Source organism: Hypoxylon fragiforme (genome assembly GCF_022984875.1).
Source record: "Hypoxylon fragiforme strain CBS 206.31 chromosome Unknown GGS25scaffold_10, whole genome shotgun sequence".
NCBI classification, from domain to species: Eukaryota; Fungi; Ascomycota; class Sordariomycetes; order Xylariales; family Hypoxylaceae; genus Hypoxylon; species Hypoxylon fragiforme.
This window is the reverse complement of record NW_026054765.1, coordinates 208,312-228,220: the sequence shown is the minus strand read 5'-3', so window position 1 is coordinate 228,220 and position 19,909 is coordinate 208,312. Positions and strand designations below refer to the sequence as shown.

At 49.3% G+C, this 19,909-nt stretch overlaps 5 protein-coding genes across 5 annotated transcripts; all 5 read right to left on the bottom strand.

Annotated features, from left to right (window-relative positions):
• Positions 1-276: 276 nt before the first annotated feature.
• On the bottom strand, positions 277-2,467 carry GGS25DRAFT_73048 (MFS general substrate transporter). Its single transcript, XM_049265981.1, has 2 exons — positions 1,588-2,467; positions 277-1,503 (listed from the first exon to the last, which is right to left on the bottom strand). The coding sequence occupies exons 1-2, from the start codon at positions 1,907-1,909 to the stop codon at positions 329-331; spliced, it is 1,497 nt and encodes a 498-aa protein (XP_049111997.1). The 5' UTR covers positions 1,910-2,467; the 3' UTR covers positions 277-328.
• Positions 2,468-3,669: 1,202 nt separating this feature from the next.
• On the bottom strand, positions 3,670-4,766 carry GGS25DRAFT_73022 (uncharacterized protein). Its single transcript, XM_049265980.1, has one exon. It carries the CDS (start codon positions 4,384-4,386, stop codon positions 3,781-3,783), a length of 606 nt encoding a protein of 201 aa, XP_049111996.1. The 5' UTR covers positions 4,387-4,766; the 3' UTR covers positions 3,670-3,780.
• Positions 4,767-9,734: 4,968 nt separating this feature from the next.
• On the bottom strand, positions 9,735-11,315 carry GGS25DRAFT_509258 (uncharacterized protein). The gene is made up of 2 exons (XM_049262544.1): positions 10,838-11,315; positions 9,735-10,783 (listed from the first exon to the last, which is right to left on the bottom strand). The coding sequence occupies exons 1-2, from the start codon at positions 11,195-11,197 to the stop codon at positions 10,211-10,213; spliced, it is 933 nt and encodes a 310-aa protein (XP_049111995.1). The 5' UTR covers positions 11,198-11,315; the 3' UTR covers positions 9,735-10,210.
• Positions 11,316-11,408: 93 nt separating this feature from the next.
• Positions 11,409-13,608, bottom strand: GGS25DRAFT_509256 (putative glucooligosaccharide oxidase). The gene is made up of 2 exons (XM_049262543.1): positions 12,636-13,608; positions 11,409-12,566 (listed from the first exon to the last, which is right to left on the bottom strand). Exons 1-2 carry the CDS (start codon positions 13,215-13,217, stop codon positions 11,682-11,684), a joined length of 1,467 nt encoding a protein of 488 aa, XP_049111994.1. The 5' UTR covers positions 13,218-13,608; the 3' UTR covers positions 11,409-11,681.
• Positions 13,609-13,963: 355 nt separating this feature from the next.
• On the bottom strand, positions 13,964-16,559 carry GGS25DRAFT_509252 (uncharacterized protein). The gene is made up of 6 exons (XM_049262542.1): positions 16,012-16,559; positions 15,917-15,963; positions 15,687-15,859; positions 15,021-15,634; positions 14,790-14,942; positions 13,964-14,703 (listed from the first exon to the last, which is right to left on the bottom strand). Exons 1-6 carry the CDS (start codon positions 16,126-16,128, stop codon positions 14,443-14,445), a joined length of 1,365 nt encoding a protein of 454 aa, XP_049111993.1. The 5' UTR covers positions 16,129-16,559; the 3' UTR covers positions 13,964-14,442.
• Between the last annotated feature and the right edge of the window lie 3,350 nt (positions 16,560-19,909).

Genomic DNA, 19,909 nt, shown 5'->3' with positions numbered 1-19,909 from the left:
AAAAAACGAAAAAAAAAAACATCCATCCATCCCTCAATCTTATTACCGCAATCCATATATCCATATCTTTTAGATATCTAGGTAGTAAACAAAACATAGATCTCATAGCCTTTCATTCATCGTTTTTATTTTTCAACTCCCGTTTCTTCTCCCTTTCCTCTTCCGCCCTCCCTCCCTTTCTCCCTTCGCTCCTCACATCCATATTAAATTACCTAAATACCTAGCCACCCACCCACATTACCTCCTTACCATCCCCCTTTTACGCCTCTCAATACCTACCTAAAACATCCATACACAGGTACCTACCTGCCTACCTAGGTACCTAACACTATATCTTAACCCTCCACCCCGTCCCCACCCCCCTCATCCTAACCCACCTCGCGGCCAGAATGAAGCCCATCCCCACGAGCAGACACACGCCCGTGAATATCTGCGCGCCCACATAGCTGCCCCCCATGGCCCCGATAATCGCGCCGGCGATCGGGTTCCCCGTCAGCACGGCAAAGCTCACGATCGTGAACACCATGCCCATGCGCGTGCCCTGCTTCCGCAGGTCCGCCGTCAGGCTGCTGAGCCCCGCCGGGAACAGGCTCTGCAGCGCGCCGGCGACGACGCCGTACACGACGGCCCAGCCGTACAGCTGCGCGGGCGTGCGCACCGCCGTCCACGAGAGCAGCGCGACGCCGCAGATGAGGCACGTGGGGATCATGAGGTTGAGGGGCCCCGCGCGGTCGGCGAGGTAGTTCGGCAGCAGCCGCCCGAGCACGCCGATGCCGTTGAGGAGGAGCAGCATGTTCAGCGAGTCCGTGTAGGCCAGCGCGGGGACGACGGCCTCGCGGCTGAAGGCCGCGAGGTAGTAGAAGGCGAAGTACACGCCCCAGAAGTTGAAGAACATGCCCGCGGCGTAGAAGGTGTACTCGAGCTCCTTGAACGCGGCCCACTCTACCAGGCTGCCCGTGCGCCGGGGGGGAAGTCGCGACTTCATGAAGGCGACGGTGAAGATTAGGCTGCCGAGCTGCACGAAGCCGATGGCGCGGACGGCCCAGCCGAAGCCCACGGTGGGGAGGAGTTGGCGCGCCATGGCTGGGAAGATTAGACCGCCGGTGACGGAGCCGCACGCGGTGATGCCGATGGCGAGGGAGCGCTTCTTGTTGAAGTAGGTAGAGACGGTGGATATGGCGGGGCAGAAGATGAAGCCGCTGCCAATGCCCATGCATAGGCCCTGGGAGAGTAGCAGTTGCCAGTACTGGGTAGCCACCGAGGTAGTGAATATGCCGAGGGTCATGAAGATGGTGCCGCAGATGAGCACCGGGCGGAAGAATCCAGCGTCTGTCATGCGGCCGGTGAAGGTGCCGATGAAGAAAGTTAAAAACACCTGTAGGGAGCCTATCCATGAGATTTCCGAGGGTGTTCGGCTTAGCTGTGAGACGTAGTATGTCTGGAACACGCCGAAGGAGTTGATAAAACCCCATGTGTTCATGATGGCGAAGTGACCGCAGATGCCTATTTTATTAATATTGTTATTAGGGGTTGCCATACTTGATAGGTAGGTAGAATAACTGGCAACGAGAAACCAAGGACACTTACAAGCTAACCAAGCCACTCGTCCCCCATCCGGTGGCGGTCCGGGATTCCAACTCGATTTCGTCGATATCCTGCTGAGCACCCGGTTCACCGTTCCGGCCATCCCATCGGCCTCCGTGTTCAGCAAGTCGGGCTCAGGCGGGATCTGCCAATCATCCGCCACCGCCGCTGTCTCTTCTGTAGGGCTGTCATCGCCGTTATCCCGTTCCTCTTCTTTGCCACCCCGACTTGGCGTTTGCCGTCCCGTGCGGATAGGCTCCGCCTGCTTTTCGACATCGGACGGCAAGTCGCTATTACTAGAACTTGGCGAGGTGATAGACGGCATTTTTTGGAGGTGAGTTTTTTGTAAGGAGTAGGAGGCTAATTGGTAGTGGAGCTTTTGTCAACTGGCAAATTCTTTTTTTGCTTTGTTTCTTTGAACCCAGAGTTATTCTCGTTATTCTCTAAAGAGTCACTTGGGTGGATTCTGTTAACAATGACTAATTGTATAAGTGAAATTTTCCTTATTGATTTTGCCCCATACAGTAGCAGCAGCAATGAGCCAACCTCTCAAACTTTTCTATCTTTTCTGTACAATAGATAACTAGGAAAATAGTCATAAGCCTTAGCTTATATAGTAATATGACCCGCGGAGATACCTATATAAATATCGGTGATCGTGAGTGATATGAGTCGAAGCAGAGACTTGATTCAAAACTTGTACGTATTGTAATAGCTATTGTTATTAATATGGGGAGGGCGATCAAGGCCACTAGCCTAGACGTAGTGAAGAAGATGACAAGGGGAAGAAAAAAAGAATCTCCCGATATGATAGAGACCAAACCCAAACAGCAGGGTCTCGTTGCATTTTTACGAAATCGAAAGTCTGGAGTAAACCGGCCGGCTATCGGGCTCGGTTGGCCCTGTCCTCGAGTGGAAACTCTTGTCCCGTTCAAGCTTCAAGACCTAGATAGGTATAGTACTCAGGTAATAAGATTTTGTAGACACATCGACTATCTAACGGGTATGTATGTAACCTACTGCTTAAAGCGGGGATGCCTATTAGAAATACGACCGTAGACCGGTGTGTGTGTGTTCTGACAAGGGCGCGTCATTGTCGACCTAGCTGCCGTCCGCCATGCTGAGTTGTGATGGAGTCATGGATAGGGATTGGATGATAGTACGGCATATAAGACCTATAGGCACCTAGATGAGTAAGGCTTAAGCCATAATGCATCATCGGGTTGACCCTTCAATGTTCGCCCTGAGACAAATTAGCTCGGTATGTCAATGGAATGGACCATCCTAGGTACTAGGCACTAGGTAGACATATAGACAGTCCGTAGACTAGAGAGAGGTTGGCTAATTGGTACCTACTATGTACCTAGAGGCTAGGGTAGCGTACTATCAGAACTAAAAGTTTGGCTGTTAGCTTCAATCACCCCTGAATCGATACCGAATATCATATCCCCAACCTTATACATACCTGCATGCATACTTCGTGTGTGCATTACGTGCATATTATCCTGCCCATTGAAGATTCTGTATGGGCATAACGTTCTTCATTGCCTCTGCAGGCCACTGCTTATTCCCGAACGAACAAACTCCAACAACGCCGCCCCACTCCCCATGTCATCCACCCCAGACGTCCTCTAATACACCTATCATTGATATACCTAACTTACAAAGGTACCCTAGGCAACTTAAGCCGATGACTGCATGTGGGAGATCATAGATGAACTACCGGGGCCGCGGAATTGATAAAGACAAATACATACTGTCAAATAGCCTTGGAACTATTTCCCTTTCCGATGTCGCTAACAACACTCGGCTATTTCGGTTCGTTTGCTTCCAACAACTCATCTCCATGCCATTTCTAATCTGCAAAACCTTCATTATCCGACACCATTCACTTGCATGCAAGATTGAGTTGATCCACTTGCTCATGGAAGGCAGGTTGAGGTCTAGTAACAATTCTTGGATTGGATATAGATAATTATCTCATGCTAGTACATGTAAAAAGACCATCCACCAAAATTGTCGTCATGCTAGACTTCATCTCTTCAAACTCCTTCCACATAAGTATTATCTCGTAGAATAAGGCAATAACCTTACCTATAATGAGAACTTCATTACATCTCAAGAAAAATTCCCGATAGGCAGCAGATTAGTTAAAGTGCACAGAATTCCCACCCAATAGCACACTGGTGCTGCTCTTCAACCACGGAACAGCGCAAAGTCTAAAGGTCTAGAGATTGCCCGTCGGCTATTGGAGACACCATCGCGTTTGTGGACAGCGTCGCGGACCTTGGATCGGCAAACAGCCTTCTCGCACTCGTTGTCAGACCATCCGAGGGAGAGGTCGTCCGCCCACCAAGTCTTGGCTTCACCGTCCACCTTCATGCCGATTTGGACGGATGTCAGCTGGTGGAAGCCTAGGAATCCGACAGGAGTGAGCTGGCAATGATCCGCTTCGGCACATGCTGGGACATCAATTGTCGCCGAGGCCACTTCCTTCTCCTGCTGAGTTTCTTCATCGAATCGTAGACCTGTGAAGTTGAAGCTGCAAGAAGGCTTAGTGGAAGCACAACCAAGGTCAAAGCTGTAGAAGTCAAATGAGAAGCAGTTGGAGGATGTTTCAGGCCCGACACTGAATTGTGCTGTGTCCGCCGGAAGATCTGGCTCAGTCAGGTTTGAAATTGACGATGGCGTAAATTGGATCATCAGACTTCCAGAAGAGGGATCAAATGGACCAGGTGGTGGTGGGTTGACGTTGAACCCCTGGGAGAAATAGAAACGATGGTAAGGGCTGAACAGTGGCATCGGATCAACGTCATGAGGATCAACGCCGGAACCAACTCCAAGGGGTGGAATATCGTCAAACTGATTCAAAGTTAGTCACGCCTATAAATGAAGTATCACCAGGGGGGAAGGGAACAGCTGGGACTCACACTCAACGTGAAGTTACCTAGGTCAGCTCGATTTCCACAAACGGATGGTGAGGGCTTGTGACTTTCAGTGGCAGACCCAGATGCTGAGCTGAGCGATCGCACAACGATCGTTGACAAAGTAGACGGGCTGGGTAGCTCAACATTATCTCGGGCAGAGAATGCATATCCGCCAGCGACAGGAGTTTGGGTGGCATCTGCATTATTTGTTGTCGCAACCTGGGCACACCACGAGAATGTCTTCGAGGCGATAGTCATTGTGGTCATCTCAACACATTCAATAGAAGCTCCGGTGGGGAGCTCTGAAGCGGCTTCAGAGGCTTCGGATGCCGCTGAAACAGGACCTGGGAGACTTGGCATGGGCGCAAGGGATATCGAATGGGTGGTCTCGGCGCCGGTCTCAGATTCGGTGCATGGCGTTGCCTCCCCAGGTGTCGAAGTCGCCGCAGCAGGCTCCTCCCCGGATGCGCTCGCGTTCCATCCACTTGTCGGCACGGCAGAGAATGGGGCTCGTGAAGAACCTGACGTGCCAGTTGGTAGCGCACCAGACTTGCCGCCACCAGAAGTCTCGTCACATGGGACAGAACCGCTCTGAGCATTGGAAGGCTCGACCACTAGACATAATTAGTTACTGCCTCACCCTAAGCTAAAAACGGAATGAAGTCTAACCTGTTGCTGTTGAAGAGCCTTCGACAAGAGTAACTGTGTGTGTTGGACCATTTGGTCGCGTCGATTCCAGAGTAGTAGTGTCCGAAATACCTTGACCTTCAGCGCCAGCCGAGGCTCCGGATTGAGGAGTTGGATGACTACCTCCATATCCGCCAGCTGGAACGCCAGTGAGCGTGGCAGACCCAGAAATAGCGCCTTGACCAGATGCACCAGAGCCTGCAGAAGGGTTTTCTCCATAACCTCCGGGGCCTGTAACGGTGACGGTGCCTTCACCAGACTCACCAGGAGAAGAGAAACCTTGCCCCCCTGGACCGCCATTCGATCCCGCCGATGGCTCTTGAGGAGCAGTCACTGTAATTGTTGGCAGTGAAGCCCCGCCCCCATTGGTACCTCCGGATCCTCCCGAAGGGTTCTCTGCACCAGTTCCAGTTGCCTCAGCACCACCACCGCTAGATTCGCTTGATGGGACTCCGGGTGCGGTCACGGTAATTGTTGGCAGATTCGTGCTTCCCACTCCATTGCCAGCTGTTGCCCCATTGCCAATCGTTTGTCCGGCAGAATTGACAGTCACAGTGACGGCTGTGGGTGAAGAACCGCCGCTTCCATAACCAATAGTTTGTCCGACCGAGTTAACAGTAACAGTAACAGCTGTTGGTGAAGAGCCACTACCGCCATTCCCAATCGTTTGCCCAGCAGGGTTGACAGTGACAGTGACAGCCGTTGGCGAGGAACCGCTACCGCCGTTGCTGCCGCCAGATCCGCTCGATGGAACACCGGGAGCAGTGACAGTGACTGTTGGTAGATTAGTACTCACTCCATTGCTACCCGTTGCACCAGTGCCAATCGTTTGGCCGGCAGAATTGACAGTGATAGTGACAGCCGTTGGGTAAGAACCGCTACCTTCATTACTACCGCTCGATGAAACTCCAGGAGCAGTCACAGTGACTGTTGGCAGATTCGTGCTCCCTCCGTTGCTGACTGTTGCCCCATTGCCGATTGTTTGCCCAGCAGAGTTGACAGTGACTGTGACAGCCGTTGGTGAGGAACCGCTACCGCCATTGCTGCCGCCAGATTCGCCTGATGGAACTCCAGGAGCAGTCACTGTGATTGTTGGCAGATTTGTGGTCCCTCCATTGTCACCAGTTGCACCAGTGCCAATCGTTTGGCCGGCAGAATTGACAGTGACGGTGACAGCTGTTGGATAAGAACTGCTACCTCCGTTGCTTCCGCTCGGTCCATTGTTGGAGCCAGTGACAATGACTGTGCTAGGATGAGAACCTGAAGCAGACTCGCCGCTTGTGCATGGTGATGTGCTAGGACCTTGGGAGCCTCCAGTACCGCTTGCTGATTCGCCTGGTGCCGTCACCGTGATGGTTTGAGGGGCACCTTGACCACCTTGACCACCGGCAGGGTTGCTTGACGATCCTTTGAACGATGTTAGTGATAATTCATCAAGGATTTGGAGGGTGCACTTACCTCCTGAACCTCCCGGTCCTTCGCCACCATTGCTTCCTCCACTGCTTGGCGATTCTCCAGGCGCAGTTAAAGTAATAGTCTCAGGAACACTCTGGCCACCGGGTCCTCCATTTCCGCCTGCAGAGTTACTTGGGGATTCTTCAGGGACAGTAAAGGTGATTGTCTGTGGGATACCAGGAGTAATGTCAGTAGCAGTAATCGTGACAACTTCTGGAGTGTAACTCTCTCCAGAGCCTGGTGACTCTCCCGGTTCTGACAAAGTGATGGTGAGGACCGTGCTGATACCACCTTGACCTCCAGGCCCACCCGCACCATTGCTTGGAGACTCTCCTGGCGCTGTCACGGTGATGGTCTTGGGGATGCCTTGTCCGCCCGGGCCTCCAGAGCCTCCGGAGCCAGTGCCCGTGACTGTAACAACGTAAGGACTCGATGGGCCAGAGCCAGAGCCAGAGCCAGAGCCAGAACCAGAACCAGAACCAGAACCAGAACCAGAACCAGAACCAGAACCAGAACCAGAACCAGAACCAGAACCAGAACCAGAACCAGAACCAGAACCAGAACCAGAACCAGAACCAGTCTCTTCTGAACATGGTGAGGTCTCAGAATTGCTAGGTGATCCATTGGGCACTACTGTCACAGTGGTGGTTAGCGGGCCAGTTTGCTCACCCGAGCCTCCAGGCCCAGGGCCACCAGAGCCGTTAGGACCGCCGGAGCCATTGGGACCACCGGAACCATTGGGGCCGCCAGAACCGCCAGAACCTCCAGAACCTCCAGGGGAGCTACTTGGTGATCCGCTAGGTAGAGTCAATGTGATAGTTTCAGGAATACCCTGGCCTCCAGGGCCTCCAGGACCGCCGGAACCACTGCTGTACTCTGGAGTTGCTGTCCAGATAGTTGTTTCAGAGACCCCCTGACCACCCGGGCCACCTTCGGAACCAGTCCCTTGAGCATTGCCAGTGGATTCACAAGGAATTGTGGTGGCGGGCGTGTGAGAATTTCCTGGGCCATTTGGTCCACCCGGTGAACCTGAACCTTCGGGGCTACCGGCAGATTGAGAGGGCCACACGACAACAATAGTCTCTGAGCTCTCTGGGCCCTCGGGACCTTCGGGACCACCGGCCGAAGAAGATGGAGATACACCAACGGTAGTGAAGGAAATACCCTGTCCATTTGGCCCACCTTGGCCACTGCCACCACCTGATGATCCTCCAGGGGCAGTGAGAGTGATGGTAGTGAATGGGGAGTTTGCTCCGTTGCCTCCACCTGTTAAAGAGGAGTGGCCGAATGGGAAAGGAACAGGATAAACCGTTGTGATACTCGGTTGGCCACCTTGACCACCTTGACCACCGGGACTACCGCCCCCAGATGCTCCAGGAGTAAGTTCAGGTGAGCCTGGACCAGCGGGACTGACAATAGTGTAAGTGACGACACTTGCAGAGCCTGTGTCACCAGATCCAGGGGGTAACGTGATGGTAACAAAATCAGTAGACCAGGGGACAGTGCCAGAATAATCAGTAGAGCAAGGAAGGGTAAGTGTTTTAGATGAAGACCAGCCCCCGTGTGAATTCGATGGACCAAAAGCGTTGGACTCAGAGCTTGAGCCAAAGCCACCAGGACCACCTTGGCCACCTGCTGAAGCAACAGTAGAAATGACAGTAGAGATAACCGTAGAGATGATAGTGGGAACCACAGCTGGGGTGACGGTGATGAAAACGGTGCTAGGCTTAGGGACAGGACAGGTTCCAGCACCATTGCCGCCTCCATTACCACCTCCATTACCTCCATTACCTCCGGTGCCTCCTCCATTGCTGGTTCCCGAACCACCGCCAGTAGTTGAAGGCCTGCCAGAGAAATTTAGTTCTAACAACATGTGAACGATCAAATGGCTCGAAAATGCACTTACTCATTGCCGTAGCCTTGAGCCGTGGTCAATCCCACGAGCCCAAAGGCCCCTAAGGTGCCCAGAAGGGCGGTTCCTCTCATCTTTGGCGTGATATGCAGTCCAGTCTGTGCTAGGTGGGTGGGATCGGTATTAACTAAATGAATGAGGAAATGAGGGAATCAATCAATGAATGGCGGTGGAATAGTAACAGGACGAAGGTGAGAGAGAATCAAGATGGGTGGAAAACGAGAGAGTATGAAAAGGTCATGAGATTGGAAGTTTTGGTCTAAGATGAGAGCGAAAATTTTACCTGAAACATTACTTCTGTCGTGGTTTCCTGACTGATGAAGGGCGCCCTCCCAATCTCGAATATCAAGGAAGGCGCTCGTGGTATGAAGCAGGAAAAGATACTCTTCGTGTTAAAGTGTGCCTAACGTGGCAGTCTCGATGGTCAAATAATGGTATTTGGCCATCGTACTTGTTCAACGGTCCTTCCACCACATTATGTTTTTTAAACTTAGCCCCCGAAGGTAGGTAATTCCCAATACAATACCTATGATGCAAGACCTCCTGAGATAGATGGGAGTCCCAGCCAGCACAAGATAGTACTAACAGTGTATCTCGACCAGCTCAACGTTCCTTTGAGTAAATCCATGGAATAGTTTGCTTATATAGTCCCATGCCAATCGCCTCCGTTCCCCCAGCTATATATATTTATTATTAGAATAACAGGGGGCATAATTCTATACGACTTCTCTCCCATGTGTAGGTATCTATGTGTACCTAGTACTTGGATCGAAGTGAGGCAAGTGCCAGGGTAGATGGCCATCTAAAAGGTAGGAGCCGATAGAAAGTGGATAACCTCCAGAAATGAATCCAGGCCATCTTGGTAAGTGCCTAGCAGAGGTAGGTACTGTACGAGTAGGTGCCTTTATATCCGCCAAAAGGTATGACTTTAAGTTTATGCTTGGGTGGTACGATTATGACGGACAGTAACTTCCTAGGCTGAAGTACGTAGTTGAATGCGCTCTAGGAACACTTTCGTCGGGTAGGAGCCTCCTGACAGACATGATGAGACGAGACTGCACGGAAACCTTTATTCTCGTTTCGAGCACTGGTAAAGTTTGGGTTAGGTAATTAAGGAATTGACTTCATGGGTGTCAAGGAAGGCGGGAATAGGCCACACCTACAGTGGGCCTTTCTGAAATAGCTGGCATTCATGAGTGCGGGCGTGAGTTCCGGGCCCTTCTTGAAAAGATCGGCTTCGGCAACGGCTAGGCAGCATACGTACATGCTTAAAGTAAGCACCACTATATTGTAAGATTCAATGAAGGTGCACTTAATCCCCTTTAGTGATGCATGTGCAGTTCAAGGTTTCAATGTTATTAGTATGCAAGTGCATCATAGTATGTCCCAGCTGGTACTACTTAGACTTGCTTGCATATGTGAAATTGACATTTGGAACGTGGATCTTGTATCACAACATTGAACTATTCCCGATAGGATACATAGTAAATACTACATAATAGGAAGTTGGGCCCCGAACAAAAGGGTCAGGTATAGATCATGGCCGATACGGGAAGAAGGGATAAAAGCCAGAAGTAAAAATGAGAATTCAGGTATAAAGATCCACCGGGGATATTCAATTAGCCCATCTACAACTGTGACTTGATCATACAGGGTTGTCCACATACGGCGGGGGTGGCTCATCAGGATCATACTCTTGCGATTCTTCTGGGATAGAAACAGCAGCCAGAGCACTAGGGGGAGGAGCATGGGCATGGACAGGGGCGGGGACGGGAGTTAGTGGTCTTCTCGCTTGGTGTTCGATGTCAGCTGCCCACAGTGCCGCGCCCGTCGAACACGTCAAGAGGAAGAACAGAGATAGAATGGGCACGAGTTCGAGAAGCATGGCGACGGTGCCAAACCATATGTACTCCCACGATCTGCTCTTGATCTCCCTCTTGCGCTCCTTCTTCGTCAAGCCCCTCAGGTCATACCATCTGTATTGCGAGAATGTACCTAGTCGGCTACCTGTGATGATGATGAAGGCTGGCGTGCCAACGTAGGGGATTAGGTTTAGTGGCAGACATGCGATTAGCTCGATGATTTGGATGAGGCTCCATGGTTGGTAGACGGCGGCGGTGGTTGGCTTGCCAAGTTTCTTGACGGAGTTGGGCGCATCTAAAAAGAGCAGTCGGTGTGGCGAAACGAGGCTTTGGAGGCCTTTATCGATGAGGGTTGCCTAGTTGTACGTTAATATTTGTGGTAGCAATAAGCATTACGAGAAGCAACTTGCATCGAATGCATCCACACGGCATTCGTCGACAAAGAAGCCCTCGAATAAGCCCTGAATAATGACTAGACCTTCGCCTAGGACCAGCACCACTGCATTGACCCATGCGCCCCAACCATGGAAAATGGCCAAAAAGGCATACTGAGGCAGGAATGCGAATGTGAAGAGTATGGCGTATACTAAGAAAGAGATGATGGTGAGAGGAAGTAAGCGGCTGGCGAAGAGAGGATAGTATGCTGGATGACGTAAGAAGTAATAGATGCCTAGCAGAGGATATGAAGCTGCGGTCAACGCTCGTGATATATAAGATACAGGCCGTTGTAACGGCCTGATAGGTCGAGGAAGGTGATTTGAGGAATCCATGGCACCGCCAGGCTGTTGTTGAAGACAAAGCTGGATCGAGAAGATGAGTTGGGTGAGTTGTCGCAGATGTTGTCGCAAGCTGGCTGCACGCACCAAGACAAAGGCAGGAGATGACGCTGTATCTTATCGATAAGCACCTTTGTCTCTTACTATCGATAAGACTTCTCGTCCTACAATTGGATTGACGAGGCAGTGTAAGAAATTAGAATTAATAATTTTAAGACTTCACAACGCAAAATCATTGAATTCATCGTGGTGCAATATTTTCGACTAACTAGACCGCAGGAACTATCAATGATCCATGAGCTTTTTTTTCTGGCTTTTTCTTTTCGGTTAAATAAGCTCTTCTATCCATCTTGCACTACCTCGCAAGACTTGATGGCACACGACCAGTAGATAACACTACTGTTCGGAAATATACATGCCAAAAAAAAGGGGGTAAATTCCATCACCTGGAAGCGAAGCGAACTATCCGCCCTCCTTCCTAAATCGACTGTGGGTTGAAGAAAACATTATTTGGGTCCCATTTTGACTTCTGTACCTTCAGTATTCTTAAAACTCTCGCCCCGTAGTACAAGCGATGGGCGTCTTCTCTCGTCAAGCTCGGATCGGTGTAGTTGGTGTATGCGCCGTACTCGGGAAGGTGTGCTGTCATCGCATTGGATAGACCGTTGATAAAATCGAGACCTTCTGGTGGGAATACTTGGTTCTCACCCACGTACCCGTATAACTGCGAAACCCATAGCGCATCGCGATGTGCAAAGGCAGAAAAGTTCAAATCTTTTTGATTGATCTGGCTGTCGACACCACCGTAGAAGTCCATCAGAATAAAATACGAGACAGGCGCATCCTTTCCCTTGTCCAAGAGGTGTTCGAAAAAGCAGGTCAACCCCTCCTCGGTGAATCCCGGCTCGGGCACTACGACGCTCTTGGCAAAGAAGTTCGAATGTCCCGAGTAATCTTGCTCGACTTCAAGATCTTGATCCTCGTTGAGATGCTTGAGTGCGGTGAGCCAGTCTACCTGCTTGATATCAATGGTAGTTACAACGGAGATGCCCTCCAACAGTGCTGGCATAATTCTGTTTTCGAAGTTATCAAGGCTTCCTAGATAAGTGCCTCCTATCGCGAAGTTGTCTGAAGAAAGAGACACATTAAAGCCTAGATGCCGATCCATGACAGATACATTGTGGGCGAAATTCTCAATATGTTGGAACGCAGTGACAGCACTCTCCACGCTATTAGTTACTTTGCTCATCTTGATATCCCAGTATATGACAGAAGGTGGAGCTGGCTGCGTCTGCAAATAAAAGGTCGTGATGATTCCAAAGGAGTCAGCCGCACCTCGCATCGCCTTAATCGAAGTTAGATGGTCAGTAAAGGTGTCCTATTTATAAGACTTATCAAACGATAATCTGAGGCAGATGCTTACATAGTAGAGGTCGGGATTCTGATATGCGTTAGCGGGAAGGTGGCTTCCATCTGCTGTTACTACGTCCAGGCCTACAATCTGGTCCATCGCGAGGCCCCAGGCACGAGAGAAAAACCCATAGCCGCCATGGGTAAAGTGTCCGCCGATTCCAACTGCGGCGCAGGTGCCATGAGATAGGGCGCGTTTGTCCTGGTCGTAAATAGCTCGAGCCAAGTTACCTAACCGTACGCCGGGTTGTACTGTGACCACGCCATCGCATTTGTCATCGCATCGAATGAACTGCAGCTTCCTCAAGTCTACGATCATGGCACCATCCATTCCACCGTTGCTGTAAGAAGCATAGGAGTGGCCACCGGACCTGGCTTGGACCTTGAATCCTTGCTGGTTTGCGCAGCGAACTGCGTCGCAGATATGCTCTACGGTGGTAGGGAGAACGACAACGACAGGAGCCACTGGGAGACGGGTATTGAATGTGGTTGAGTAGGTAGCCCAGTCAGGATCTGAAGGCTTCTTGAAAGGTACGCTTGACTTTGCCAGTTGCTCCATGAGGGCATCTGGACTGACAAAGGGCATCATTGCGAGTAAAGACATAGTTTGACACAAGTATGAGGAAGAGAAAGGGATTGGATACTATCTGCCCAGGTAGATATCTGGGTAGGTATTGGGACAGTTAAAATGAAAAACAAGTTTCTCTTGGGGGTATCAATTATTGTCCTGGTTGCCTTCCTGTTCTGATTGTGTATGGATCTAAAGTTTAGTACCTAGGCTTGTGTGAGGAAAGTCATATGGAGTAGAATACCTAGTAAGCTGTGGGGTAAGGAATAAAGCAAGTTGCCGTTTATCGTGCTTTCTGATTAATATAATTGAGAGGGTATTTGTCAAATGAACAGGACAGTAGCAAACTGTTTTTCACTCCAGTCCTTGTAGACGGTATGGTCACGGAAAGGGTTGTGGTTGTGGGGATTCTTCGACCAAACCACCTCATTTTTGCTCGCCGTGTCATCCATCACAACTGCTAGCAATTATGAAGAGAAAAAAAAAACCCCCTGTTCACGTTCCAGTCATGCGATACGTATTTGGAAGAGATCTTGACATATGACTAACCTACATACTCAGGTATATTAGGTGGATTTCATGGAAAGAGCGCCCTTAGACAAACACTGGCAAGATCCTACCTACCTAGGTAGGTACCTAACCTAAGTGCTTAATAGGTTAGTAAGCAGGCACTGACAATTGGCCCCTATTCCACAATTCGCGCTTCCCTGTAAGAAATAGGGGCTTGCTTAGGTAACACCAAGCTCCTATTTCCATTGCACCCTTTACACAAATTTGCGACTGAGTTATAAGAACTTGAAGATTTGTGCATTAACTCACTCCCCCCATCACCCTTTATCGTCGCATCTTTATTTTTTGGCCAAAGTGCTTAGGCGCTGGGGAACACCTACTTACCAAGGACTTCTTATTGCATCGGAAGTAAGGATTTGACGATGGACCCGATTCTGAAGGGAACGATGTCTAGGCCGATGAGAATGATTTTATACTATAGGAAATCCAATTGAAATCCATCATCTTTCATTGTTCCTTCGTGTTCCCATTCAAAGCACCCAGATATGATCATACATCTCTTCTAGGTTGATCCAACAATCCTCCAGATACGCCGGCTATCTCCTAAGATTTGAACAACTAAAGCTAGAACTTACATGAGGCTATTATACAGTTTACCAACAGTGTTTGAGAGGTTTCTATAAGCCCATAGAAAACTGTAGCGTCGAATCAAAAACCTTATCAATGCTATGAAGATCACTAACTTGGGCAGCTACACCAGATGATCTCCTCTACTTTCCGTAGAGCTTTTGGGTATCAAAACGGCAGGTATTTCTGTGGTGCCGTCCTTTCTAGGGTCGGACTGGCCTGCTGTGACAGTGCTCATTTTGGACTGCTGATACCTGTGACTGATAAAAAGGACTAGGAAAGTCAGGGCCGCGGAAATGACGGGAAGTATCCACCAATCTCTCCAGACTGTAGCACGACCTATGGTGTATGACTCGATATTGAAAGCATTGCTCCCAGAGATTGTCTGCGGTTGTCACGATGTCAACACCAAGATCTGGTGAGTATGCCTATGAGGTGGGAGCAGAGAAGAGGGGAGGTGCTAGGACTCACAGCTACTAATCCTAGGGGCTGGAAAACAAGCAGGATGTAGGATATGATCATAACTGCGATGCTATCGGCGAGAGTGTAGGAGGCAATCTTCAAACTGTTATTGGCAGTCTCGAGACCGAGTTTGGTGCCGTTTTGGGCCACGCTGGAGCGAAGCTAGATACGTAGGCTTGGGTCAGTTCAAAATAGTTGGGCTTAAAACATGCGCCTCAAAGACTTTGGACATATACTCACAGTCTCAATACACTGATCTGCTTGTTCAACCAGCGACTGTCGTCTGTCCTGCCGCAACCGCGCAGCTTCCTCTAGAGCATGGATTCCTTGGCGAAACATCTCCGACGACATCTTTGGAAACTTGGGTCTGTTGTATTCGAGTCGTGCATTCTGGTAACTGTACATGAAATTCCCGATGCGTTCCAGGGCTGACCGTTCGAACTTCATGTCGTAATCAAAGTGTATCAACCTTTGCTTCAACATGCCCAATCCGTGAATCGTGTCAAATACTTTGGTGCCACCATCGTCGTGTATATTGTTCGGGCTGATACAGAAAGAATGCATACTTTGCAATATGTTCTGGCCCTTTTGCTCGCGCTCTGCCCAATAGCGTTCATTGATACTGTCGTATTGCGTGCAAAATATATCCAGTATGTGAAGGGGGAAGAACATTATTGAGTCGCGGTTGCTCTCTATCGCCTGAGCGATGCGCAGTCTCGTATCAGGGGCCGCAATAATGATGCATGTCGCCAAGTTTGCTTGGATCGATATTCGGAACAGTAAGGAGAGCGATTTGTGAAAGCGCTTGCTCATGAACCGGAGGTCTAAAGGTGGCGGAGTGTGTACAGATACGTCTTGAACAGGTATTAGTCACATACATTTGGCCAGAGCCCTGGCAATGCTTACGGAACGCGGATCGAGTTCCATCTTCAGACCACTCAATGGGAGGTTTGAGACATTGACCATTTTTATGGAACAGGGCTCTCTCAGAGGGCATTGGTATCTTGAATGCCTCGAGAAGTAGACTGAAGTTATCCCGGGTGATACTTATCCTTGTGTCGTCCACAGATTCAAGCAACCTGTAAGTTCATCTTCATCAGTATTGATCCGTAAGCTGTTAGTGGAATTTAGCGTACACTATGTTGACTCGAAATCGATTTCCTTCCTCATGCTCGGCTCGCATCTGTCTAACTTTAGTAAAGTACATCGTGACGGGAACATTCCATCTTACCTCTTGATCTAGATTGGCGAAATGTGCGGCATCCATTCTCCTCAACCGCCCATCCCGAGTGAACCAAAGAGCATTGGTGGTGTAGTCAAAGAAATCATCAGGCAGGCCTGGATCCATGATAAAAGTAACTCTTGGTAGAATTTCTAGTCGATACCGGCGGGAATACTGGGAGGGGCTCTCAAATATTTAATTTTCGAGTACCTAGGCAATGCTTATATCTAGGCAGTTGGGGTATGGGTATAATCGGAACAGTCGCGAGAATATCATGCGATGCTGAAGGGTCGACTTATGTGTAGTTGTAAGTTGCTTAAAAATCTCAGGGGGAGCGACTACATAGTATACTGGGAGAATTTAGAGCATCGGCCCGCCACACTCGAAGTACATAGTGTGAGCCTTCCCAGGTATGTAATATTTGGTTTGATAGCATACATTTTGAAGAGCTAACTGAAGGCATTGTATGTGAGAGCCTCTTCGGTAACCTCTTTGGGATTGTTGTTTAGGCACCTTGATAAAGTTAGGAGGCTATACCTCTACACAAAGAGTTATTTGTCCAATAAGGGTAGACACGTAGAATACATGTCTGTGCAAGTCCCTAGATAGTTATCCAGGTACTTATGTAACGAACATGACGTGTCACATCGTCGATGCTGCAATAGTGAGCCAGGGTTACATTTAAGTAACGATCTTCGATGCTTGAGTTAACTATGTCGATTCTATTCGCTGGAATCCAATATGCAATTTTTCTTACGCTTTTCTAACATGTACTGCATACCTAAGTGTAGGCGGCTGCTGAGTTGTAATCCCGTTTATAACCATACGAAATATGTTGGTCCCTGACTCCCTGCCTTGGGGGGCTGTATGATCTCTATTTCTCGCCGCAGGTAAGTGAGGCATATTTACCTAGTAGGCAACAACGAAGCATTCGTTTCGATGATGGTGGCTTGGATTCAGTTTTGCTCTCTCAACTCTCTTAGATCGAGTCCGTCGGCGACCTTCTAGAACCAGGCCAGACTCGGAATGGCGAGCAGCCGTTGTTACTCGCATACTCCGATGCAGAAAAGGCAAACGTTTCTCAAACCCCCTTTGCATGTTGGGATGATACCTTTGAGCTATTTGATCCAATGATATTTGCACTTCTGTGTCTTTGGCGTGTGTGAAATATTGGGAAGCTGATGCTGGTGATTGAAAAGATATTACTTAGTCCCTTGACCTGGCTCAATCCACATACAATATATTGTTATATTATTAAGATAGTGCTTACTTTATGTGAAGAGAAGTGAATAATGAGTACCTCTTTTAAATTATAGGGCTGCCAGATACCGGAGATACTCCCCTTTTCTCTTCAAGTGGATATCTACTGGGCAAGCCAAGTGATGTGAATTGCAACTTAGGCACGTAACCACAGTCGACCCGCCCCTGGGCGAGATCGCCATAGCTTGTACCCCAGGTTTCGCCGCTGAACTGCTTATGCTATGTTGCTAGCTTGGGCTCTGAATCTACAAAGATCTCGGCGTTATCGACCACTTCACCCAGCCCCTCACCCAGAAAGTCATCAAAGCTGGGGGCCCTAATTTGGGGCTCGGGTTGATGTTCAGTCTGGCTAGGACTTGAGCCCGTATCTCTCCAGCTCGGGATCCTTACTTCATACAGATATCTTCCCGCGTTACGAAGCTAAAGGGCTATGTAGCAGACTCTAGCCTGACTATAAGGGTTGCTTCGTTCGAAAGCCTAGAATATAATACTGTGATCAAATGGCGGCTCAATGCTGACGCCAAGATATTTAGGCGCCCGGGCGCCAATGGAAAGCATGTAGTCTCAAGGTTGTCGTCGTCAACATCCTCGCCACGGAACAGGAAGCGCTTGGACTTGCCCACGTCAACGGGTTAAAGTATCAACATGTTATTTACATAGGTAGATACCTATTCTTTGACTCTTTCATCTTAAAGCTGCCAGGTTTCCCGGCGAGCTTCTTGAGTCTGTACGTCGTGTTGTTGTAGCTAGTTGAGCATAAGCATAACACATCTGCCAAGGTTAGGTAGGTACCTACGCAACAATGCAACATCCCACAGAATGATTTGCGAAGTCACAGGCACATAATTGATTACCTAATTACTAGATATTCAGCTTTATTCAGCCCTCGCCAACTACTTCCCTTCGCCTCCAAATGTCGGCAATAACTGTCATATACAGAAGGGATTCCTCGGCAAGCACAGTCAATTTACACACTTACACAGTCAGATTACACGAACCGAGGTCAGGGGTCAATAAATAAGACGACGGTATATTCTAAAAGAAGCAATCGAACCAGACGAATGACAAGATAGGTACCTAGTACTAGGTATGCTTGATCAACTACCGAGATAGGTACTCTGATCACAGTATCTTACATCCCATGCCTACCTAGACCTATAGCCTCATTCCTACGTATTACATGCTGCATGACCGTTGGCCCCAAGCCAACGGCAAGCGTATTACCAACAATCGTCTCATTATTAGGTAAACATATATTTAATCGCGATTCGTCGTCTTCCCAACACCCAGGAATAAATATATTACACCTAACCTCCACGGAATCGATATCCTAACAACCTGTCCTTTACCATGCTCGCCCGACGTTGTAAAGGCCCCTGTAGCAACGTAGATTCCCTTGCCGTTCATCGCCACAGAGTCGCCTGATGCCTGAGAGCGGTGGTATCACCTCTACCAAATCAATTGAAAAGACATTGTTCTAGTGGTAGCGACATATGCAACTGGGCTCTTACCGACTGACCGCGAAATATTGAAATCACCAGGGACATTACCTACACTGGGCGTCCCCGAGGAGTGGGCGATGATTTCCGCATCTCCCACCTGGCTGCCATCGAGCCCAATGGGTACATGACCGGAATATCCCTTCGCGGAGTTCGCAAAGTACCTACCTACCTAGTACCTATACCTAAGTGCGAGCCGAATATCCTTAGCCCATCCACACCCAACAGAACGGTTTCCATTCGGGTCAAGAAGCGAATCCAAAACCGCCACATTTACGGCGCCAGTGATAGTGTCGATGCGATAGATGTAGCCCCTGATTGAATTGGCTTTCAAGAATACGCGAGGTCGTGAGGGAAGCGCTACTATGAGACACCGAGCATTTCGGCGTCAGCCACCTCCGCGGCTGTCTTCACGACGGCGGGGTCCCCACGGCTTTGGGGTCCAAAAATAATGGATGGCCGTTTTCGAACGTGCCACGACATCCTTGTTACACAGGGATCTATACTAGGTACCTAGGTAGGTAGATAACATTTCCGCGGAGATGATGGGAGCTACATATACATCTAAGAAATATCTAGCCCCCTATGTAGGCCCCAGCTAGACTATTGGCACATACCTAGTTATGGTCAAGGCCTAAATGGTAGGCCAGGTAAGGCTTGAAGCATTAATACGAGAGAGAGGTGTTGATCTTCGTAGGAAGAGGAAGGGTAAGGCGAGCGACAAGGCGTGCCTCACCGTCAAGCCTTAAGGAAGGCAAAAGACCACTAGAGCGCCTAAAAACCTACAGTTCCCATCACCATACTAAACGCAGAAAGAAAAGAAAACAAAGAAAAGGAGGCAAAAAAGATAAAAAAAGAAAAGAAAAACGTACAACACCGGGGATTCGCTGGTCGTCACCGACCCAACTACTGATCCGGCGGTACTCGGCTTATCTATGGGAGAGCGGACGGGATCCCGAGTTTTCCGAGTCCTATGGCCGTACGTGGCAGTTTGTACTGTTATTGAAGTATATGTCCTATCCACCCAGGGGTTAGTGGTAGGAAAGTAGAGAGATGGCACTAAAAGCCATTACATGCAAATATTTATTGATAAGGAGGAGAGAGCAGACCCGCGACACTAGGTATTGTCAAAACATATTGCTACGCCA